The sequence below is a fragment of the Paramormyrops kingsleyae genome, chromosome 7 (assembly GCF_048594095.1).
Source record: "Paramormyrops kingsleyae isolate MSU_618 chromosome 7, PKINGS_0.4, whole genome shotgun sequence".
NCBI classification, from domain to species: Eukaryota; Metazoa; Chordata; class Actinopteri; order Osteoglossiformes; family Mormyridae; genus Paramormyrops; species Paramormyrops kingsleyae.
Window position 1 is genome coordinate 15,475,070 of NC_132803.1, and position 24,437 is coordinate 15,499,506.

The window sequence follows — 24,437 nt, forward strand, 5'->3', positions numbered from 1 at the left end:
ATCTTGGGCATGGAGTTCACTAGAACTTCACAGGTTGCCCCTGGAATCCTCTTCCACTACACCCATGATGACATCATGGAGCTGGTGGATGTTAGAGACCTTGCGTTCCTCCACCTTCAGTTTGAGGATGCCCCACAGATGCTGAATAGGATTTAGGTCTGGAGACATGCTTGGCCAGTCCAGCACCTTTACCCTCAGTTTCATTAGCAAGTCAGTGGTCGTCTTGGAGGTGTGTGTGGGGTCATTATCATGTTGTAATACTGCCCTGCGGCTCAGTTTCTGAAGGGAGGGGATACTCACTTTTGTGAGATACTGTATATGGAAGATACATGGTTCTTCTTGGCCGTGAAGTTTCCTGCCACACTACCAAGATATGCAGATTTGTTTTTCTAAATTGCTCGTTGTGTATGTGCCCTGTGATGGATTGACAATCAAAGCAGGCTGTGCTCTGTGCTTCCTCTGATAGGTACCAGGTGATCCTGCCAGGATAAGCTGTTGGATGCTGGATGGATGTAAAACTCATTAAATGGGACAATAATTCCCATGAGTTAGAAGGTACACAATTTTGGATGGTTTGTGTACATCCCACATTTATAAACGTACAAAATAAAATTGCAACCTAAATGCAGCTGATTGCACCTGTACGCGTTATTTAAATTAATGGCAGTGTTTCACGATTTCTAGGATCTTGGCCTGTTTAACAAGTGCTAAAACATTTTGAACTTTATGTAATATTGTGAAATGCCTGTGAATAGTTTCATGACGTCATTCTGCTTTGAGCTGATACCAAATCCACTTCCTTATGTTGGTTTGGACAAAATCATTTGCAAAATAAATAAAGGCAAATGTACTGAATTTCTATGTTTTTAATTGTTTATTTCCATCAAAGAAAAGAAACCCCAAATAAAATGAATGAATGAATGAATGAACAAATTAATGCAGGAGATCCTTCCCTATGAGGTGATAAATGTGTGCTCTACATTTTGGGACTGTAGAGTGTAGATCAAGGATTGGACCCCATACTACAGAATAGGGATGAAACCTCTGTTTTCTGAGCTACCCTCTGTCCATTTCCCCCCCCCCCCCTCCCCCCCCAGTGCCTGGCACCAGCAGCCATGGGAGGGGCAGGCGCTGATTGTGCTACACTTTCTGTGATCTGCCACTGTATGTATCCATGCCAGGTACACGTGTACCTACAGGTGCTGCAGGTTCTAAACCACTCCCCCCTCTAAAAATCAGAATGCTTTTTTTATCCCTGAGGAAATTGCTGAAATGCTCCCACAATCACTTTTGATCTAAACTGACCTTTTACTGCTCAGATTTACCTAATTTGTTCAATGACCCCAGGTTTACAACCATCTGTTTATATATGACAGGCTGTAAAAGGAGTTAATTCTGTGCTGACAAACCACAATTGGACATCATTTGTAAACACATTAAAACAGCTCACAACACACACAGAGAAATGTACTCATATCTTTTTGGGGACCGTCCATTCATTTCTACGGCCAAAACCCCTAACCCCAACAATGATAACATTACCCCCTACCCAGCCCTAAGATTAACCACAGGTAACCAAACAAAATACAAGTTTTTTTTTTTTTTTTTGCATTTTTACTTCTTTCAACAACGTTAAAATAGCAGGTTTTTATCACATTGTGGGGACATTTGGTATACCTGGATCTCTCTCTCTCTCTCTCACACACACACACACACACACACAAACACAAGACTTGGAACTGAAATATTTCCATGTACAATGCTATGAACCATACAGATTAATTAACCCTAGCTGACATCGAATTACACAACACCGCGAACACTATACTGCAATAACTTCAAAAATAGAAGAAACATAAGAACATCTGCAGATCGTTCAGCTAAAATGAATCGCGCAGTAAAAGGCTCGATCTCTACAGAACACATAAAGAAAACGGAAGACGGTAAGTCTGTGTTCTGTCTGTGATTGGATGTATTTCTGTTCAAACCCGAGGCGCACTTGGATTTTATTGGCCCCGAGACTTACTCTTTAAGCTCCATTTAATATTCCAACGTGCAAAGCCAGATCAGGCTTTAAACAATGGTAGAACAGAAGAGCGCAGATTGAATCGATTTGTCACGAAACGCCGTCTTAATGAAATTATCTTTAATTGAACCAACCAAATATATTTGAATTTGATAATAATATTGAGTAACGTTTTGCTTCTAAATCATTTGTGAAATAAAATCACATTACGTCCTTGTAATATACAAGACATACATATATTTACATCCATTTATCTGCCATCCGCTTCTACCGCGGACAGGGTTGCGGGGGCATGTCGTATTTTTCAACATTAAATTGATTTGATTTATTTGCGAATTATCCATACCCCTTTAACGTAAGGCTGATCAAGCGATTTTCGACCACACTGATGGCATATGGATTAGCGTAAACCCGGGTCTGGCGCACTCCCCCGCCACACCGGAGCTGGTGGGTGATCGCTGATATCCCGCGGCAGGCGACGCAAAACCAGCCCATGGTACGAGGACGCGCTTGCTGCACTCCCTGAAACCATGGACTTCAATGTCAAGAAACTGGCCTCCGATGCAGGGGTTTTTTTCACACGGGCAGTCCAGGTAACTGTTAATATCTATAAGAAATATAGCACTAAAATTTGCAATATTGTTTCTGTTGAATAATAATAATAATTATTATTATTATTATTATTATTATTGTGACAACAGCATCATTTGGAATTACCAGGCTGATGATCTTTTAATCTTGCATCTACACTGGGAGGCGACATTGACAGCTTTACCCTTCGCATAGATTATATTTTTCCTTCCCATGATGTTGATGTCGCCATTGTAAAACATATCGAGGCTGACTAAAGTCCTGTTATTTATAGATACGGCGTGATTCTTACCCGGAGACGTATCCTGATCCTCCGCATTTTCTATTTAATGCAATGCTTCTGCAGCGGTAGAATAATACTATATTTTGTAGGATTTCAGATTATTCGGTATTGCGCTCAAATACAAAAATTCCAAGACCTTTAATTACTCTCACTGTTTGCTACATTCTGTTAATTGAATTGTAATTTACAAACGAGCGCGTTATTTTGCATGTCTCAGTTTAATACGCAGCCAGTACATTTAATTTCCGTGACCTGCTTCATGCAGTGCAGTAAACGCATCACCCTATTCGATTAGCTCAACACAACACGATGAACAAAACGGGAACGTTATCTGACCAAGAACCGTCGCCCTACCCTTGAGAGAGGTACTTAACCTCCGCTTAGGCAGAATTATACCTCTGTCGATGTGTAAAATTGTGCACAGATTAAATTGCATGAAGGAGTAGGAATTATGGGAAATAATCCGTTCATCCATGCATCCATCTTCTAACCGGTTATCCTGGCCTGGGTCGTCGGATGGAAGATAATCATTTTAAAAACCCTTAAATCCCTTGAGATTCAGCTTACAGTAAAAATGTATAGATTTTTTGAGCCAGGACAATGTTTCTCAGAAAGAAAGGGTTTTGGAATGTAAGTGGCTGGTGGGGGAGAGGTGGGTGTAGTTCGCCGGCTTTCCTCCATGTCAGATACGGAGTCCTCTGGGGTCACCGTGGTCACCGTGGGGGTGCTTTTTCAGGATCGGCGGATCGGAAATCACTCCGTCACTGTTCAGTACGCCTTCTCCGTGATCTATATCGGTTGAAACGACAGCTGTTTTATTGTGCCAATAGCCTCTCCATATGTCTTTTACTGCTGGTATTTTACTGCTTTTGGTCACCGATGGATGAAGACGAGCTTTACGTTTAATCAGAAAATGTTGTAGATTGTATTTAGGTAATATCTCGGATGATAATTAAAACTGTGATATTACTGAAATACAGTATAACTCAATACAGAAATGGTAAATGGTAAATAGACTGCATTTATATAGCGCTTTTCTACTCCTACGAGTACTCAAAGCGCTTTACAATACATGCCTCACATTCACCCATCCACACTCACATTCACACACCGGTGGTACAGGGTAGGAAAGACTGACCTGATCTCTTCTCTGGCGTTGCCTGATTTAGATACAATGCTTAATTTGATTTGTTGAATGCTGCGTTAATTCTACAGTGCCCCCGCACCATATGTGAATTGTAGGTACAAATTTATGATTTGACCTGGCTGGTAACACTGTTCGTCCTCAGGTTGTGTCTGTCCCGCGCACTCCTGCAGACACACACACACACGCACATGTAGGGTAAACATATCCTTATGGGGACCGCTCATTCATTTCAATGGGAAAAATGCTAACGCTAACTATGACAACCTTAACCCCTACCCTGCCCTAACCATAACCATAAGTAACCTAACAAAATACAAGAGTTTTTGCATTTTTAGTTTTTTCATAGCAGTCACCGATTTTTATAAAATAGAGTTTTCCCTTATGGGGACCAGGAAACCGGTCCCCATAAAATGAAAAAAAAAACGGATATTTATCACATTATGGGGACATTGTGTCCCCATAAGGATAGCTAAACACGCTCGCACAATTTTAAGAACTGCATCAACTTAAATGCTTACTTTAAACTAGAGGTCCTTCACTGCTTCTCTGAAATCCAACCCTGCCTACTTTTCTCAAACCCTCACATACAGATCCAGCCGCTTAAAATTTCCCCACTTTCCATGACAGGTCCTTGACAGGACCTTGACTGGCTCTTGGCTGGTCCTTGACTGTAATGAGATCCCCCACGATGATGTAATGAAAAAGGGGGCCGGCATGATCCACCCCTCAACTCTCTGTGTGTAAAGTACTTGCAATGATCTATCCATCCACCAGGGAGAGCAGTAATCTGAAGTGACTTACCTGAAATCAGGTAAGATACCTGAATCAGGTATTGTAACTACACTGCAAAAAATGAAAATCTAAGCAAGTACAATTTTCCTATATTTAAACAAAATTCCAATTTCATTAATAAACTTACTACACTGCAATAAATGGCCTGTGAAATTTAGAAATAGTTTCTGTTGTGAGGCAAAGATGGCCTAAAACTGTCAAAATGTGTTTTTAGTCAGTTTATTGATGAAATTAGAATTTTATTTTACTTCCCTCTTTGGAGATGAGGCGGTCCCAAGATATGTCCAATACAATAATTACAGGTCTAAACAAAGTATTAAGACTGATATTGTCAAGCAATGAGAGGTATATGAAAATTAATCAGATTTGAAGCCCATTAAGCTTGTTTGGCACAAGATGAAAGATTTCATCCGCAAGGAGGCCAAGCCAGGTACAAAGCAGCAGCATGTCCAAGAGTTATTTTGGGAGAAGAGAGTGACCGAAGATGTTTGTGACAGACTAATTACAGGTCTAAACAAAGTAATAAGGTTTACTGTGGAGAATAAAGGTGTGTTCTTTCTTTCTGTCTGGCTAACACAGCCGGATAGGCTGCTGGTGGCTGCGCATCCACTGGGGGGGGGGGGGTGATGTGTGAATGTGTCATTAACTTCTCTGCTTGGCCACAATGAAACAATGAGACAGATGAGACAGATGTTTGAAGCGGTCAAGGTGAGGTTATTTTTTTAACATAAGAAACACTGCTTTCAGATCATAAGAACATAAGAACTATACAAACGAGAGGAGGCCATTCGGCCCATCAAGCTCGCTTAGGGAGAACTTAACTAATAGCTCAGAGTTGTTAAAATCTTATCTAGCTCTGATTTAAAGGAACTCAAGGATTCAGCTTGCACTATGTTATCAGGAAGACTATTCCATATTCTGACTATCAAGCCAGTCGGTTAAATAAACACTACTAAACAGTCATTACACACTACCAGTCAAAATTGTTGTTGGCATGTAAATTAGAAACCAGAAGACTATAGTGGAAAAAAAGTATGATCGTCTACCAAAAACATTTATACACTGTATAGTCATGACTGACATGCTGAGGCTGGGTTTGAACCAGTGATCCAGGGAACACAAGCACACAGGCTTAGCCCACTGAGCCACACAGGGACCCTGGAAGTGCATGAAAGTTCACCATAGCAAATACCCTGAGCAAGGAACTGCCCACAAGCACAAGAAAAGTGGTGGGGCTGGGGGCTGGGGGGTCAACTGAATGTGTGAAAGTCATTAACATCTCTTTTGACTGGTAGTATGTGTGTGTTTGTGTGTGGGTTTGCATAGATCACATTTGAGGACCAAATTGCCCCCAAAGTGTAGTAAAACCTGAAATTTTCCTACTTTTGGGGACATTTTTTGAGGTCCCTATTTGGATAAACACTTTTAAAGCCTCTGGTCACAAATTTTTCTGAACACATACAAATCGAATTTCAATGAAAAAGTTGGCCAAAATTTCACATCTGTTCACGACTATACGCTCGGGTGGTGAACAAAAGCACTGGCAAAGTCTTGCATTTCTGAAAAGTTTCAATACGCAGAAAAAGGCTAGTCACATTAGAGCGCTATTTCGTGAAGTCTGGTCCACCATCTAAACGGCTAAACACACCAGAAGCCCCTGAAATAGAAGAAATCACAAGACAGAAAACACTTTAACATCTCTCCATCACAGAGCCGGACTCGTCATCAAAACTGTAAGCTCCTCTAAACCCAGCTTATTGTACCTTGATACCTTGTACGTTGCTTTGGATAAGTCTGCTAAATGCTTTAAATGTAAATATAAATATTGTACAGTGTAAAGCCATGTAGCAGAAATGACTTGGGGTCAGTAATCCAGGAGACATGGAGGTGTACAGTAAATATCCATTGTCTTCCCAACATCAGTCACTGAATGGTATTAAAAAAGCACTGGAGAGTTCAAAGCATACAATTCTCACAGTCTATCAGCACCACCAACATTCAGATGTAAATGAGCTTCAGATGTAAATGCACGCTGGCCGACCAGATCACCCCCCCTGGAAAGAAAATATCCCTATTCCCTTTTATTGTCCTTGGTGATTTTAACAGAGTGAATCTACACCAGGAACTTCCTAAACACAGACAGCATATCGACTGCCCCACCAGGGACAACATCACACTGGACCACTGTTACACCATTTTAAAAGATGCCTATCGCTCTGTCCCCCGGGCAGCTTTAGGACATTCTGATCACTGTATGGTCCATCTTATTCCAATTTACAGGCAACAGCTTAAACGTGCCAAGCCTGTAGTCAAAACTGTGAAGAAGTGGACCAATGCAGCAAAGCAGGAACTGCAAGACTGTTTTGACTGCACTAATTGGACTGTCTTTGAAGCTGCATCTGATAATCTGGATGAGCTGACAGACACTGTGACATCATACATCAGTTTTTGTGAAGATGTGTGTGTCCCGACCAAGACCTTCTGCACATACAACAACAATAAACCATGGTTCACTCCCAAACTGCAACATCTTCACCAGGCCAAGGAGGATGCCTACAGAAGTGGTGACAGGGCCCTGTACAGGCAGGCCAGGAACACGCTGACCAGGGAGATCAAAGTGGCAAAAAGAAGCTACTCTGAGAAGCTGAAAGAACGGTTCTCAGCCAATGACCCTGCATCAGTGTGGAGAGGCCTGCGAGATATCACCAGCAACAGACGACCCCTACCCCCCGCTGAAGCAAACAAAGACCTGGCAGACGAGCTGAACAACTTCTACTGCAGGTTTGAGATAAACAGATTCACACCCCCCATCCACCCCACTCCAGAGACAATAACCCTCATCACACCTCTCACCCCCCTATCCTCCCCCCTGGAACTCAGAATACACGAAGCGGAAGTGAGCCGGCTGTTCCAGAAACAGAAAACCAAGAAGGCCCCGGGACCAAACGGTGTATCCCCCTCCTGCCTCAAAACCTGTGCTGATCAGCTGGCTCCCATCTTCACCCGCATCTTCAATAGATTTCTGGAGTTGTGTGTAGTTCCCTCCTGCTTCAAACGCTCCACCATTATCACGGTCCCCAAAAAACCCACCATTACAGGACTGAATGACTACAGACCTGTCGCCTTGACGTCTGTGGTCATGAAATCCTTTGAACGCCTGGTTTTAGCCCATCTAAAGGACATTACAGGACACCAGCTGTACCCCCTGCAGTTTGCCTATCGGGCAAACAGGTCGGTGGATGATGCAGTGAATATGGGGCTGCATTATATCCTGCAACATCTGGACCGTCCAGGAACTTATGCCAGGATCCTGTTTGTGGACTTTAGTTCGGCTAAACGAGCATAGATTTTAACGAGCAGTTAAAATCATTTCAGATCCGTCACATCCTGGACACAATCTTCTCCAGCTACCCCCCTCTGGCAGACGCTACAGATCTGTTTACAAAAACTGTTTACACTATACCTCGCACCTTAAAATTGCACAGTGTTACTCACCTGTGTATATTTATAATTTTTCACATTTGTATTGTATGTGTGTTGTATTGTACTGTATTTGTACAGTATTTCTTGTATAGGGTATTTTGTTTTTAAAGTGTCACTTATTGTAGAGCTGGGTGATATGGCCTAAAAATAAAATCTCCGATTTCCGATTTCAATCGATTCTCCCCTCCCCTACACAAAATCAAACTACTTTATTTAGCTTTTTTTACTTTAGACCACACCTTTAGGGGCAGTGTGTGGCTCAGTGGGCTAAGCTGTGTGCTTGTAATCAGAAGGTCACTGGTTCAAGCCTAGCCTCAGCATGTCTGCAGCTCCTTGAGCAAGGCCCCAACAGGTGGCCTTCACAGACAACTTATTCTTCAAAGATCAAGTTGAGGGAGGCATAAACACAATTTCCCCACGGGGATCAATAAAGTGTCAGTTATTATTGTGAACACTTTTAGAAAGGTTTCTCTATAGCTTATTTTAAAACTGGCAACAACACAATACACCCTCAAACTTATAAATAAAAGTAATAAGTAATATTGTAATAATAATAGAAAAAAAACACATAATTTTATCATGTCAGCTTAGTATTAAGTAAATACTTTATGCCATTGGGTTTGACATATTATATTACAATTCCATATTAAAGAAGTAGCAACACCTTTCTTTGGGCATGTGCCATCTTTTCCCCTGTCATTGCCATGTTGTTAGTGAATCTGCTACAGTGTTAATTTACCCATGAGGAATGGTGCATCGCATTAGTTCCGCATTTGGCGCTTGTGTGTAAAAAAAGTAATAAAATCGATTTCATGAAAACACATCGTCCTGAACTGTAAATTCGAATTAATCAATTAAATTGATTTATCGCCCAGCTCTAACTTATTGTTTGTGTATGAGAGAGTATCAAACTGTGGGAAACTAATTCCTTGTGTGCCCCAGCACACTTGGCGAATAAAAGCTGATTCTGATTCTGATTCTGATTGCTGCAGCAGGTGAGGATCATGAACTCCCAATCACCTACAAATTCTTTAATCAATCAACAGTTACAGTATCAACAATCAATGGCTGGACAGTTGATACAGGGACAATGATCACAACACACGTCAGAACAGCCTTCCCAAAGCCAACAAACTGAACCCTATTGAAAATTTGTGGACTATGCTTAAAATAAAGCACTTTAAAACAAATCAATATACTGTAGGACCAAAGTGCTGTACAAAGGATAAATAAGAATAGACAATAAACAAACCAATAAAGCATATTAAAATAAAATAAAATAAGTAAATAAAATAAATTAAAAAGAAAAATGAGCTTTTTTAAGTCATAGCAAAGACCATTCAATCATTTAACCCTGTAAAAAGAAAAGTAAAGTTTTTGTAAAGACAGCGCCATCTAATGGTATCACCCTGCAAGTGAATGAATGGGCGGGTTTATAGTCAAATATAGGCCCACCCCTAGAAGAAGGGGGGCTCTAGCTTCCGGCTGGTATTTGGAAGGAACTTGGCTGGGATTTGGCTGCCAGCCAGACTGGAGGGGAAATTTTAAGTGGCTGGATCTGTACTCAAGCAAAGGGTACCATCCTATACCTCATGGCGTTATCAGCTGCATTTTTAACATATTTGTCTGACGACTGACATGAACATTTTATGACATTTCCCCTCCATCAATGGCCGCTGTGTCCAGTTTAGTAATTGAGTTATGTAACATATCCATGTGTGAGGTGTTCTCTGATTCGTTTGCCACAGCATGATGGTTCCTAATCCCAGTGTAAGACTGGGGATATCTGACAGTATGTATTGTGACACTATCTGCCTGCTGACATAGGACGTTGGGTCATTGGTCAGGGGGCCATTTCAACAGGCAGCAGTGGCAACAATCAAGCCATATATCAACTGTCATAGAGTAATTACAGTATTACAACAATTACAATATTACTCATTATGTTGCTGGTCTTAATGTTGAATGACAGTCTGAATTTCTATTAGTCTCCATGGATCTATATATAATTTTATTCTCTAATTCAAATGATTTTATACATTGTTTGAACAAGGGCATTTGGCGACTCTTCATCAGGCACTTCACACGTGAGCGTTTTGTCATAAAAGCACCTGGAAAGGATGCATTTTCTGATCACAGGGAAACCACAGGGATCACAAAAATGCTGCATGTCATTTGTAGCTTAATATACACCTATAGCTGTTATTATTTATGATGGGTTTTTTTTGATGCTATTCAGATGTAATTCTTGATTAGTTTTTCGGTCAGCTGGCGGAGGGTGAGAAAGACTGACTGGTGCGGAAAAATATGTGTGTATGGCTCCTCACCAGGGCTTCTGCTCAGGCCCACCTGTTTCTGGTGCTCTAGGGCCAAGGCGTCTTGTGGATGCTGATACAGCTACAGCCATATGTCATCGTGAGCCTTTCGTGTGTGTTTGAGCACCGCTCTCGGTGAGGGCACCCGTGTGTGTGTGTGTCCGTGTGTGTGTCCGTGTGTGTGTGTCCGTGTGTGTGTGTCTGTGTGTGTGTCTGTGTGTGTGTCCGTGTGTGTGTGTGTGTGTGTGCACTCCTCCTTTGTGCGTGGGTATCAGGCAGCAAGCCATAGACTCCCTCCTAGTGTCTGCTTTCTTAGTCCTGTAGGCTTGTCTGAGTCTCTCTGTCATCCTTCCTGAGTTGCTCTTTGTCACTGTCTGCCATTAGAGCCCAGCACACTAGGCTTATTGCTACAGCGGATTTGTGTTGTGTGATATTTCACTGGCCATTTAACTTTGGCATAAATTCCCCTTGGTTCTGAGTGATTGGCAACAAACGTGTGACATTTTTCAGGAGTTCTATGTGTATTTATTATGACATTTATAGAAAATTTGACTCAGCATCGCCTTGTTATATGGAATTAGTCTCTGTGAAATTGGTCTTGCTCATTACATTACCTAGGCATAGCTGACATTATACATGATGGCAAATTAACAGTGCAACTCCAGAGGAAGGCTGACACAAAAATATACGCAGCCTCTGCACAAATTAGAGTAAGTAGATTCCTCCGTTGGTTGACTGCATTGTGATCCTGCGTTTCTCTCCTGAGTTCACGGAGGAGAAGCTGGGCCAGGCTGAGAAGACTGAGCTGGACGCCCACTTGGAGAACCTCTTAGCACGGGCAGACTGCACCAAGAACTGGACTGAGAAAATCTTCCGTCAGACGGAGATCCTTCTGCAGCCCAACCCAAGTAAGAATGTCTGCTCCTTGCCGAGTAGTCAGAGGCCATCTTGTCTGACAGTCATTCATTATTAATGAATTATTTCCTCAGCAGAAGGGTTCTTCGCAAAGTGGTCCACAATTGTATGTTGCTCTTTAATACAGATGAACATTTCACTTAAGAAGTTCACTGGAGTGGTATTTGGTAAACCAACATGTCTTTTCTTTAGAACCAACAATGACTGGTTTGGAGGATAACTCATCCTATGCTCGTTTGTGGGAATCTTCATCAGTACGCTTCTAATTCTCTGGTGGCCACTCTGTGTGATGGAGAGCTGGGCTTCCTGGTTATGGGCAGATTTCCACTGTGTCTCAGGACTGAGTCATCAAAACAAAATGTTGGGTCGCCTGGCTTGTGCATAAAAATGAGCCACTGGTTAAAATAGGGTCAGTCATTCACACCTGTACAAATGTGGAGATGCGGTTTTCCGGGATTGATTGGAGACCCAGCATGATGTGTGGACTCACCTGAAGCAGAGTGTTGAGGTGTGAGGAGCAAAGAGCTCTAACCTTTGATTTTTTGACCCCCCTCCTTCACCATGCTACAGTTGACCATACGGGTGAGTCCCCTTCTCCTCCTGGCACCCTTGTGCCAATGGCTTTGGCCCCCACCCCCCCACACTCCTTGCCACACCCCATCTTAGGTCCATGCAGCGTGCTAAAGGAACATGTGCTGAGCTGGCCCTGTGACATGCCCTGATTGCGTGTGTGGGGTGGAAATGGCTATAATAATCTGTTGGCCATTGATTTTATACACCTCCCATTAATTTTTTGCTTCTGTTGGGTCTGATAGAGGAAACTTTAGCATGCATGCTGGCAGACAATATTTGCTAATGATTCTATTGGTGGGATTGACTCTCATGGGGAGTACAGAAAAAGATGTACAGGAAATCCACTATGGACACAGGGAATGAATGTGTAGTTTTTGTTTCTTTTTAATGATTGGTGAAAAAGTGCACTAGTCGTGGGTTTTCAGCTAGTGAGAAGTCAGGGACTGGGGGGGGGGGCACTGTAGCTCTGCAGGCATCCATAAGAAAGGCATGGGGCCAGCAGTGAGTATGCTTCCAGGCACTAGCTAACGCATGTTTCATTGGCATCAGCAGCTTTTGATAACCCCTCCTTGAGCTTCTCTTCCTCTGGGTTATCAGAGGCCCGGTGCCTCTGCTAGTTCTCCCTCGTCTGGTTTTTAGAAAACAGGAGGTGAGACAAGTTCCCGTGTAACCCTTCAAAGATGTCCATTATGAGTGACATCATGAAAGATGTCCATTATGAGTGACATCATGAAAGATGTCCATTATGAGTGACATCATGAAAGATGTCCATTATGAGTGACATCATGACCTGGGACCGCTCCCCCTTCGTGATGTCATTGTGTGGCGATCAGCTGTCCCCCCCTTGTGAGGCCATCACCCGGAGACTCTCCGTCTCCTGTTGTGATGTCATCCTTTCACTGAGTCCACCTTGGACTTCACTACTGAAGGGGTTTCTGGCTGCACATGTCACTACACCACCATTCCGGCTTCACTGCTCTCTGCCCATGATGTCATCCTCCTGGGCTCTGCCGTCTCATCTTGCATTAGTCGTTTGCCTCAGAGATTAACGGTAGTGGTAGAGCTCCAGACGGACAGCCAGACTGACCAGTGCCTCACATTTCGATGTTTTCACATCAGATGCTTTCTTTGTTCTCAAATCATGGCGCCCCCGGCTGGCTCCTCTGAGCCCAACAAATGGGTCGTGGTACTTGACAGTGGTCAGATAGCAGAGCTGTGAGAACCAGTAGCATTTGTAGCAGAGTGTGCTGTGTTTGTTTACCATCCCTGTCCTTTATGACATCACAGAACACGAGGCGCATCGCTCGCCCGGAAGGGTGCTGTCTATGCGTACTCCTCCAGCCTGTGTACCTTTGGTTTTTCTTTTCTGTGTGTATAACAGTGAGTCACTGTGTCCTGTGTGTTACTGAGCATGTGCTGGAAGCAGGTAGCCAGTTTAGAAGCAGATTATAAGCAGATTTTTTTGTGTCTAAGTAATGTTTTGCACCATGCAACACATCTCAAAAAGACACCACTATTGTGCCACTGAAAGCACCAAAGACAAAATACTCCTGGATGGAGGCAGTGTATTTATATACCATATAGCCTATATACCTTATATGTACTGTAGTTCATACTCTGGTGATTTAATATATATTTTCTTAATGGGTCTAGCATTGTAATTAATTATCCAATCAGATTTAGTTCTCATGGTCAAAAAGGAGCCGTACAGTCTAGTATTTGTCAGTGTAAAAGTAAGAGGATCACGTCTCTCTTCCACCTTGTCCCACTCCCCTTCCAGGTGCCCGCATTGAGGAGTTCTTCTATGAGAAGCTGGACAAGAAGATTCCATCCCGCATCACTAATGGGGAGATTCTGGGCCAGTATATGGAGGATGCAGCCAATGACTTTGGTCCCGAAACTCCCTACGGTGAGAGTGGGGGGGGGGGGGTTGGCTTGTTGATTTGCGTGTGCTTTTTTAAGGGTGCTGCTTCCTATGTGTCACATTGGTTGGAAGGACATCATTTGAAAGCGATTAGAATGATTAGATTAGAATTAGTACTATTACTGTTTTAGTATTATTGTTACTAGTATTAAGTAGTATTGGTAACACTTTACTTATACCCTTGCATAATGTATTAATTAACCAGAAACTACATGTTACTGATTGGCGATTATCATTAATCAGTCATAACGGTTCATGTTTTTCATGCAATTGCTGTATTTGTTCAAGATTTTTACTTGAGTAGTAACTGAGTTATTAAGTTAGTTGTGCCCCCTCAAGTAAAATTTTACCATAGTATTTAGTAGTATTAGTACTATTATTACTAGGAAAGGATTGGTTACTGTTTGCCGGCAGGATCCTCTCAGCATGGTGCTGTTTGGTTGGGTGAACCATTCCCAGCACCAGGAACCACCAGAAAGCAGTGTATGCACACTCTAGGGCCGCTTGAAAGCAACAATTCACAAAAATATTGTTTCTCATGCCTTTTTTCATGCAGCAGGGACAATTCAGTTTCTAAGCCTAGATTTTTTTAAACCTGTCTCTTCTTGCCTATGTGTGTAACGGAGGTCATTTCCAGTTGAACAGGACACAGATACTGACACACGCTGCCCTCATATTGGACAAAGGGTGTACTGTATGTTTTGGTGAAGCTTTAATGAATTTCAGGGCATCCATTGCCTGACTTCTGTGGACCTTGGCCATTCTGCTGGTGAACCCTGCCCACCGATCTGTCAGGGAATCTCCCGCCACATTCAGTTTTTCTACTTCTTCTGACCTCACCATGTGTCCTCACCTCGGACCTGCCCGCGAGTACATGTTACCTAATCATTGAAACTGATCTCCCTGGAATGTGGGGAACGCCGATATGACGCGTGTTTGTCCTGGTGTGTTCGGTGGAAGACGGAAGTGTAGTGCGGTTTCTGTCCTAGCAGCTTGCCGGTGAAAATGGGTGGATCAGATTTACTGATCTGCCACTTACCCAAGATGGACTGCCTTGCACACTTTACACTTTTATTTCCTTTTATCGACATGTTTTTACGTGTTTTGTTAGTACATTCTCAGTTGCTTTGCTACAGCAGACAAAGCAGGCAGATCTTTACATGTAGCAGGCAAAGCTTTACCTACAGCTGGCAGATCTTTACATGTAGCAGGAAAAGCTTTACCTAAAGCAGGCAGATCTTTACATGTAGCAGGAAAAGCTTTACCTACAGCAGGCAGATCTTTACATGTAGCAGGAAAAGCTTTACCTACAGCAGGCAGATCTTTACATGTAGCAGGCAAAGCTTTACCTAAAGCAGGCAGATCTTTACATGTAGCAGGAAAAGCTTTACCTAAAGCAGGCAGATCTTTACATGTAGCAGGCAAAGCTTTACCTACGGCAGGCAGATCTTAGCATATAGCGGGAAGATATTTATGTACAGCAGGCAATTCTTTACATATATGGCAGGCAGATCTTTACGTATAGCAGGAAGATCTTCTGTTTTTGTGATGTGACTCCATTGTCTTCCCCATGACAGACTATCCTGGGGGTGTACCCTGCTATTGCTCCTCTGTCCGGCGATAACTATTAGCAGTTAATGAAAATTAGCTGATGTGTTTGATTTTTTTCTTCTTACCAAACTCCCAGCAGCGACATTTGTTGTAAACGTAACAATTATTGTTACCCCGACTCTTTTAGCGGTGCAAGCCGTATTATTCCAGTGTATTTTACGGATGGTGTGTGCAGACTATGCATAGCTTAATTATTATTATCTTAGTTTCTCTGGCAGTGCTGTGCTAGTTTCTGGGTTTAAACACACAGGCAGATTTTGTCACATCTTTGTTTTAGCTCTGCCAAGCTTGGATTATGTTTAGTGTAAGATTGTCTCATATATAGTGTGTATTTGTTTTGTGTGTGTTGCAGGGAGCACTCTGATCAAAGTGGGGGAGTTCCAGAGAAGACTGGGTGGTTCGGAGCGTGAGTTTATACAGACATCTGCCATCAGCTTCCTCACGCCACTGCGAAACTTCCTGGAGGGTGACTGGAGGACCATCTCGGTGAGGGCGGGGGGCGCCGCACGTGGCTCCTGAGGCTTGTGGGAATTCTGTAAGACAAGGGGGAGCTCAGCATCTGTTTTAAAAAAATGCACATTTATTTGTGTGCCGGTTCTTTGATGGGGGGTCAGAGCAGAATTTGGATTTCAGTTGAAAGTCTAACGTTTGATGGTAGATTTGGAGGTTCTCCAGTAGATCTCGTGGGGACCTCCGTCTAGGGCTCTGGTTCACATTGCTTTGCCTCTGCAGAGAGAGAGGCGTCTTCTCGAGAACCGGAGGCTGGACCTGGACATCTGCAAAGCACGTCTGAAAAAGGCCAAGGTGGCTGAGGCCAAAGCTTTGGTGAGCTTCCTTTTCTTTTTTTCCTGTTTTTTCATTCCACCCTAAAGCCTCTCTTCCAGCCGCTTTCATTCTTCCCTCGTTTTTATTCCTTTTAATCTTCTCCTCCCTCCCTCAGTTCTCACGTTTTGTCTTGGTTCTCCCAGTAGACTCCAGCATGTAAAGTGGACTGTGGCTGTAATGAGGAAATGTGACGGGGGGGGTGCATAACTGTGTGCTGGAAACTGTGAGAAAGTCTGTCAGCTGGATTACACTCACTTTCCAGGGGTGTTTTCTTCTGTGGACCTGTCTTGCTCTTTCTTTGTTCTTGGTCTTTGTCATCATTTCACTTCTCTAGCTTCTCTCTCCTGTGTCTGCTTCCCCGAGACTGAAGGTTGGGGTTTCCTACTTTTGATTTCTCTATAGACCCTTTGCTCAAGTTTTGTCTTCTTCTAATAAGTCAAAAAAGTAAAAAAAAAATGTGTAGTAAAGGATCGAAATGGTGGAAAATATGAATGCCTGCTTGGTGTTCTGACAGTGTAATTGCATTCATACAGAATAAGCTGAAGTAGAAGATTCAGGTCCAGAAAGTAAAAATCCAGTCCAAGGTTTTCTTTCAACCAGCTAGTTGAGTACTACGTGACTGTGACCCTTTATATTTAACTGGTAGGTTGAAAGGAAGTCTGGATTTTTGCTTTCTGGACCTGAACGAACTACTGCTGAAAACAAATATTAGGAGTATTATGTGAGTGTCACAACCCAGCAGAATGCAGAGGCAGTGACTCTGGGGTGAAGTTGCATCATGTGTTTGCTCTGTTATGCCATAATTGTGGATGCCAGAAGTGAGAGACTGAGCCCTAAGGAGAATGACTTTTGGATTGCAAAGGATGTTGATGTGCTTTTTTCCGTTTGTGGGAGGGTTCAATGTCAGTTTCAGATATATTGCCCTGTCACTGTGAGGTTAGCTAAGGTCACCACATTGCATATTTTGTCATGTTTTCCTCACTAATGATTATACCAGTGATGGTTTATGCATGCCTATGACCATGACCTTTGACCTTTAACCTCTTAACACATGCATGGTAAATGCCATCTGAACTAATTTTAGGTTTTATGTAGAGCATTAAATTTCTGGTCATATTTCGCTGGTTATATCACTGACGAATCTTCTTGTAGTCCTGACTGCTTGATGCATTGAAAGCCTGTGTGCAGTTGAGAACATTTTGAATGTTCTGGGTTATCTGCCATTAGAACAAACAGTTATTATTGTTGTTCTTGTCCTGGTTTCTAAGCAAGTATGACTACAGTGTATTTTTCTATGGACCATTCTACAATGAGAAGTAATGCCTTCACAGGATTGTTAGTGTTGATCAGTGGTGGGTTTGTGCTGTGATATGCATGACTTCTAGAGCCCAGGCATGGAGTTACACACAAACACGTCAAAGACGGTTTGATTCCATAGGCTGCTGCATTCCTGAGGCCTCCTGTGTGGCATCAAACACATCAAGGTGGATTTCCCTCTGCCTGCTTGTCAGGTCACTCTGGCGCAACCAGCGTCATAACCATTAATGATTGCACTTTGTTTTGTCTTGTAATTTAGGTCATTCCTTTCTGGCTCTGTCTTTACACAATCACATGTTTTGAGAAATATAGCTGCCATCTTAACTCATTCCCCTATGCTTAGTCTTTCATGTCTTGGTCATCACTAGGTTGACCAGACTCACTTCTCTGTAGCAGCATTGTAGGACAGATTGGATCTGAAAGCTTCAGTTGTATTTTAAGTGACTTTGTTCCCATGGTTACTCAACAAAGCTTTTCTCTTTTTTCACAAACTTGAAGGTATGATATGACTGATCAACTGGAGTAGTGCAGTGTAACACTGGTCTTATAAAACCCTCAGGTTACTCTACTCCCATGATGCTTGACTCTCTCATTGGTACATTTGTTACTTATGATGACCAGGGGTCAAAGGCCAAGGTCATTGAAAATTCATTGAATGTCCCCCCCAGCCATCTACTCTATCAGTCTTTCGGCACTCAGTACACACAGAAGGGACTCCCACTTTTATACTTTTGCCTAGCCTTACTCTGCCTCTTTGTTAATGTGCTTTGTGATGATGCATGATGCATTGTGGGTAAAGCTATGTCTCCCCCCCTTCGCCCGTAGGCCACGCCCGATTTTCAGGAGACTAGGCCTCGCAATTTTGTTCTGTCAGCCAGTGCTTCTGCGGTAAGCGGTCGCCAATCTAACTGAGGGATACCACCTGCGTACACACACATACACATGCGTACACACACACACACGTACACACACACACAGACAGACACACACATGTACACACACACACACACGTACACACACACACACACATGCATACACACATGCACATACACACACACGTTTCTATTCATATCTCTGTGAGGACCATCCATTTATTTCTATGGGGAAACCCTAATCCCAGCAATGACACCCTTAACCCCTATCCAGCCCTAACCTTACCCGTAAGTAACCAAACAAAATACAAGACTTTTGGCATTTTTATTTTTTTTTGATTGCAGTCCTTGTGGGGACCGAAAAAATGCTCCACACAATGTCAAAATAACAGATTTTTATCACACTGTGGGGACCAAATATATATGTATAACATATAAAATATATGTGTACATACTGTGTATGTGTGTATATATATATATATATATCACACACACACACATACACACACACACATACAGGCATAGCTTCAGCTGGGATTCTGAACACTTTAAGGATTCTCAAGCTCTGTAAAAAGGCAAATAACGATGAGCTGCTCCAAATAAGGTTATCCTGTGCGCAAGAGCATGTTTAGTGGACTGAACATTTTTATATATAAGTATAACTCATCTGCTCCATTAGTTTAACTGACCTGCTCCATTAGTTTAATACCACGTGCATCTTTTACACTTTTTTCCAAACTAACCAGCCCCATTAACCCTCATCGTGTTTAACTGCTTGTGTCACTCTGTCTCTTGAACTTCTTAGTTCAGCAGGTTGCCAACTCCCACATGGATGACCCCTTAAGAAGAGGCTTGTTTGTTGGCTGCAGCTATGTCTGTGGAAGCTTATAGTTGGCTAATATTTAGTTTTGGGACAAAACAGACCCAGAACTCCCCTGTGTCCCCCCCCTGCTGCTAATATGACAGTTGAAATTATTCCTTTTTAAACAGAACACCTTTGAAAGTTTCACTTGAAAATCCTCATGCAATGTGCTGTGGTCGTATGTGGCTCAGTGGATTAGGGCCTGGTGCCCCTGTGTGGAAGGTCACTAGTTCAAATCCCATGGTTTGCATAGTGAATTCACTGCTGGGCTCTTCAGAAAGGCCCTTAACCCCAATTGCTCTAGGGACTGGCTTACCCCACTTTCTGTAATGGGCATCACTTTTTCAATGACACGACTAGGGAAACATACTCGAACGTGGACTTAAATACACAGGACTAATTAACAACAACAAGAAACAGCTGGTAAACACGGGGATTCCACACGAGGTAGCGAGGGGGCGTGGCACACAGGAGGATCGGATGAGTGGGGCATGACAGTTAGTCAAATGTTTGTCTTAGTATATAGTATATTTGACCATTCTATGCATATAACACACAAGAAACATTTCCAAATACACTAAAACATCTTAAACATAATAATACAGTTTAAAATAATGAGGATAATAATGATACATTAATAAATAGCTACATATGGCACTGTACTGTACCTCAAGCTGAGGAACCGCTGACGCTGTGCAATGTTTTACAGGTGTCTCAAGGTAGTGCATGCGTTCGTTATTAGGAACCATTATATTCAACTCAAGTGTTTTATACAACAGGATTTATGTCAGTCCACTCGTAAGGAGGAGCTGTCTGTAAATCGGATGTTCATAACCCAGGGACGGCCTGTACTTGCGTGGAGTTGGATCCATTTTACAGTCAACTCAGAGTGAACCCAAAGCCCAACAAAGAGTCCCCTGGGCAGGAGGTGGAAGGAGCCTTCTTGGGCCTGTGACCATTGTGATGTCATCATTGTTGGACCGGTGCTCAGATTGCGCCTCTCCCCCCTTTTTTGTTGCCATGCTGCATTTTCAGCTCTGGAGTGAGGAGGTGAACAAAGTGAGTATCCCAGGAATAAAACAAAGCCAAAAATCGAGGTGTTTCCTGGTGGAGCTGCTTCTCCCTTTGCCCTCTCAGCCATCATTGTGTGTGTATGGGCCTGTGTGTGTGGAAGCCATGTTGAGATTTTTGGCCTTTTTGATGTCCGTGGCTTTTTTAGGCTTTGTGTTTCTCGTCACTCTGCCATGATCCCACGCTCAAGGGAAGAATGCTCAAGGGCATTTACTATTTATCTGTGTAGACCTGACATGGGTGACAATGACCGTATATTACTGGAAATTTGAGGATTACGAATATTGTGCACAGATGCCCTGAGATAAATCTAAAACACCATTCATGTTGGGGGGGGGGGGGGGTGGTTCACATCCATAAACCAGGATAAATTGGGGGTTCACAGCTGAAGCTGCAAAGCCTACTCTGGTGCCGCCCGTCAGGGCACACCTGCTGGGTGCTGATCAGACCAGGGCTTTCCGCACGTCCTCCTAGTTCTTCTATAGCATGGTCGCTCACTTGATGGTGAATGGCTAGCTGGAGTACTCAGAGGAAAAGGTATTTGCACCTCTGTGCCAAATACCGCAGGTGAGTAGTGGTACTTGTATGGAAACCCCATCAGTGCTAATATATACCCAGCTGTTTCCCAGTAATTGTAATGGTTTGTGTGTGTAATTGCTATGACGTGTTACGTTCTTTACACATCACTGTATGCGTGAGTCTTTCTGTCATTGTGTCAGTCTATTTCTCTGTGTCTGTGGTGAGACTCTCCTGCCCACGCATCCTCCACCCTGCCTCACAGCAAAGCGCGTGTCTCCCTGCCCCCCCCCCCCCCGCCCCCTTCTCCCACAGGCGGAGCAGGAGCTGCGTGTAGCGCAGACCGAGTTCGACCGCCAGGCAGAGGTGACGCGTTTGCTGCTAGAGGCCATAAGCAGCACACATGTGAGTCGAGTTGCAGCAGCACTGGGCGTGGGGGTCATGCGATTTGCACGATTCTCGTAAATCCTTCTGCGATCACTCTTTCACACACCCCTCCCCCCACCCCCGGGCAGGTGAACCACTTGCGCTGTCTGCATGAGTTTGTGGAAGCCCAGGCTACTTACTATGCACAGTGCCACCAGCACATGCAGGAGCTACAGAGGGAGCTGGCCAGGTGAGAGCCTGACTGAGCAAGCTGAGGACTTACGGGGGCCGGGCGTCCTGTATGTACCAAACATAATAACGAACGCACTCCCAGTCCACAATTCCATAGGCACACATATTGTGGACATTATGGTAAAATCATAGCATCATCTGTTTCTCGGAAGACTGTTTCAAACCACTTTTCTGTTCATTTCTTTCTTTCATGCTCACAGATCAAGTGGAGATGCGTGAGTATGATCGTTATTAATAATAATAATTCATATTCATCTATGTGACCTGCTACAGCAGGGGTCTCCAACTCCGGTCCTGGAGAGCTACTGTCCAGTAGGTTTTCTATCATACCCGGCTTCTGATGAGCCACACCTGTTCTAAGGTAAATACCAGGAGCAGGTGTGGCTCATCAGAAGCCAAGTGGGACAGAAAACCTACTGGATAGTAGCTCTCCAGGACCGGAGTTGGAGACCCCTGTGCTACAGTGATATTGCCTGGAAGCAGGCTTAGCTAATTGTCTAACTAAGAGCAGAACCCTGAGGAATGAATTCAGGTCTTAAGCCACTGTGTGGATCAGATGGATGGTGTAAAACAAGGCTTTGTCACGTTCAGCTTACCCAACACCTTCGCCATGAGCCCCAGCCGGTCGGCTGGCGTCTCTGCACAGCTGGCACCCCCACCGGGGGCTAGTCCCACCCCCAAGACTCTGGAGGTGGAAGACGTGCAAGCCCCCGCAGCTGGCACGCGCAAGGCCAAGGTGCTGTACGACTACGACGCAGCAGACACGAGCGAGCTGTCCTTGCTGGCTGATGAGGTGAGCTCCAGAGTCTGGCTCCCTCTAGTGGTGTCTTTACTAGCTGCACCTTCAGCCAAATTTGTCAGCCAAGTATGCATGCTGTGCAACGTCAGTGAACCTAAATATAATATTTTACTAATAATATTTGAGTCCGCTATATGATGCCCTGTGTCTTTTCTTTGGTCCAAGCTCATAACGGTGTACACGCTGCCAGGAATGGACCCGGATTGGCTGATCGGAGAGCGAGGCAACCAGAAGGGAAAGGTGCCCGTCACATACCTGGAGCTCCTGAGCTAGTGCCTTGGACGGACAGCACTGCTCACACCACGACATAATGTACAGCCAGTGACGCCCATAGAGAATGCACAGCATACCCCTAAAATCCCAGGGACGATCCCCAGAGCTGCTTAGACCGCTGAACAGGGAACATCCACAAGAACCACAAGTGAAGGGAACGCATGTATGTATGCATGTATGTATGTATCAAAAACATGTGAGCTGACTTCCAGGCTCCAGGTGTAGGTGACTGGGGACCGGCTGTAGATCAGCTGCACACTCCCTTCGGACTTTGCCGGCTTGCTCTGACGGCAGGGCTGTCACTCGTTCACCTGTGGTGTGTGATGCCCCGTGACCACCGTTGACAAGCCGTGATACAGATGAAGACGCCTGCAAGCTTCCGTCATATGTTGGCTTACCGCCCAAATGGTGGGAGTGGATTTTAGATACTAAAAATATCATTCTAGTGTCAACTTGTGGTTTTTATTTATTGTTTTTCCCATTCGGCTCAAAATGTCATGTGAAATAATCATATTCGAATTGCAAAATGGAGGTAATGTTGTGAAGCCTTCCTGACCTCTGGTATAAGGGGGTTTGTTGTGTGTCTGACTGTGACTGTGTACATTCTATGTAATTTTTATTTATAAACATCCCAGAAGTAGCCTGTGTCCCCTGACAATTTGTGAGTTTTCTGCTTATTGGTCTGCATATGAAAAGGAAACTATAGCATTTATCTATATATAGTTTCTCCTGCTGTTGTTTTTTTTAACTTCCCATTCTGTTATACAAGCCAATTTTTAAATAAAAGGAATCGGCTCTCTACATGCTATATATCTTTTGTCTTTTACTACTTGTAATTTTTTTATGAAGTAGACAGTCCTTTGCTGTAAGATACAGTACATTGACAATTTTCAGTTTTGTGGTCTGCTGTCATTCGCTGGCTGGTCTAACCCTGAAGGAAATGGGCCAGATCAGTTGCTGATGCCACATTACAGTCCCACTGGCTCTGGATTTCTGTGCCTCATTTATCTTTTTCGTGGTGAGATGGTTGAGCTCTTTGGCCACAGTGGGGTGAATTCTTACTTCTTCAGAGCGGTGACCCACCTCTTCTCTCTCAAGTCTGTTTCTCCCCCAGTCCAATTTAAAATCTGTCCCTTATACTCAAGTGTAGTGAATTGGTGTAAATTTGAAATGTAATAAAAATCACAAAGAAAATGGCTCCATTGATTTTAAATGATAAATAATTGTATCTGCAGGACAGAAATGTTTTTCAGATTTGGATGATGGTGGAGCTGAGAGGGTAAAAAAACAAAACAAAAGCAAAACTAAAAAGCCACAGGAATCCACATGCTGATGCTGCTTGGTCATTCTCACAACAACCCTGCATTGGACAAGCAGGCATAGAGAATGGACAGATTACCGGGTAAAAACAAGTCTTCAATGGTCTGTCAGAGAATGCCAGCCTATACCAGGAGCAGACCGTGCTGGGTGCTGTAGATGCACTCGTGCTGGTTTCTGTTTAGTCGAGTTCTGTGATGTATATGATTCCTTGGAAGTTTTATATCTTATCAAAATAAATTGCAATTTCCCACCTTCCGGTTTTAAACAAAACAGAGCTTTCAGAAGGTTTCGGGATTCTACTCTG

General features: G+C 43.5%; 2 protein-coding genes across 5 annotated transcripts; both read left to right on the plus strand.

The window, feature by feature from the left end:
• Positions 1–1,951: 1,951 nt before the first annotated feature.
• sh3glb2b (SH3-domain GRB2-like endophilin B2b) lies at positions 1,952–23,614 on the plus strand. 4 transcript variants are annotated; one of them, XM_072714400.1, is made up of 13 exons: positions 1,952–2,619; positions 11,404–11,545; positions 12,123–12,134; positions 13,906–14,034; positions 16,013–16,146; positions 16,393–16,485; positions 18,628–18,690; positions 20,572–20,595; positions 21,439–21,528; positions 21,639–21,739; positions 21,942–21,956; positions 22,333–22,534; positions 22,706–23,614. In XM_072714400.1, the coding sequence occupies exons 1-13, from the start codon at positions 2,557–2,559 to the stop codon at positions 22,811–22,813; spliced, it is 1,176 nt and encodes a 391-aa protein (XP_072570501.1). In that variant the 5' UTR covers positions 1,952–2,556; the 3' UTR covers positions 22,814–23,614. The 4 variants fall into 4 exon arrangements, with proteins under 4 accessions (XP_072570501.1, XP_072570502.1, XP_072570503.1 ...); XM_072714401.1 differs by lacking the exon at positions 12,123–12,134 and having other exon boundaries at positions 1,954–2,619; XM_072714402.1 differs by lacking the exons at positions 18,628–18,690; positions 20,572–20,595 and having other exon boundaries at positions 1,954–2,619.
• On the plus strand, positions 5,481–8,764 carry LOC140592105 (uncharacterized). The gene is made up of 2 exons (XM_072714399.1): positions 5,481–7,620; positions 7,720–8,764. The coding sequence occupies exons 1-2, from the start codon at positions 6,848–6,850 to the stop codon at positions 8,183–8,185; spliced, it is 1,239 nt and encodes a 412-aa protein (XP_072570500.1). The 5' UTR covers positions 5,481–6,847; the 3' UTR covers positions 8,186–8,764.
• Positions 23,615–24,437: the final 823 nt, after the last annotated feature.

Bases quoted from the DNA above. Each gene is read 5' to 3' on its own strand.
- sh3glb2b (XM_072714400.1), top strand. From the start codon at position 2,557: ATGGACTTCAATGTCAAGAAACTGGCCTCCGATGCAGGGGTTTTTTTC. The intron at 2,620-11,403 runs GTAACTGTTAAT...TTCTCTCCTGAG, and splicing joins TTTTCACACGGGCAGTCCAG to TTCACGGAGGAGAAGCTGGG. The intron at 22,535-22,705 runs GTGAGCTCCAGA...CTTTGGTCCAAG, and splicing joins TGTCCTTGCTGGCTGATGAG to CTCATAACGGTGTACACGCT.
- LOC140592105 (XM_072714399.1), top strand. From the start codon at position 6,848: ATGAGCTTCAGATGTAAATGCACGCTGGCCGACCAGATCACCCCCCCT. The intron at 7,621-7,719 runs GTTTGAGATAAA...CCTGGAACTCAG, and splicing joins CTGAACAACTTCTACTGCAG to AATACACGAAGCGGAAGTGA.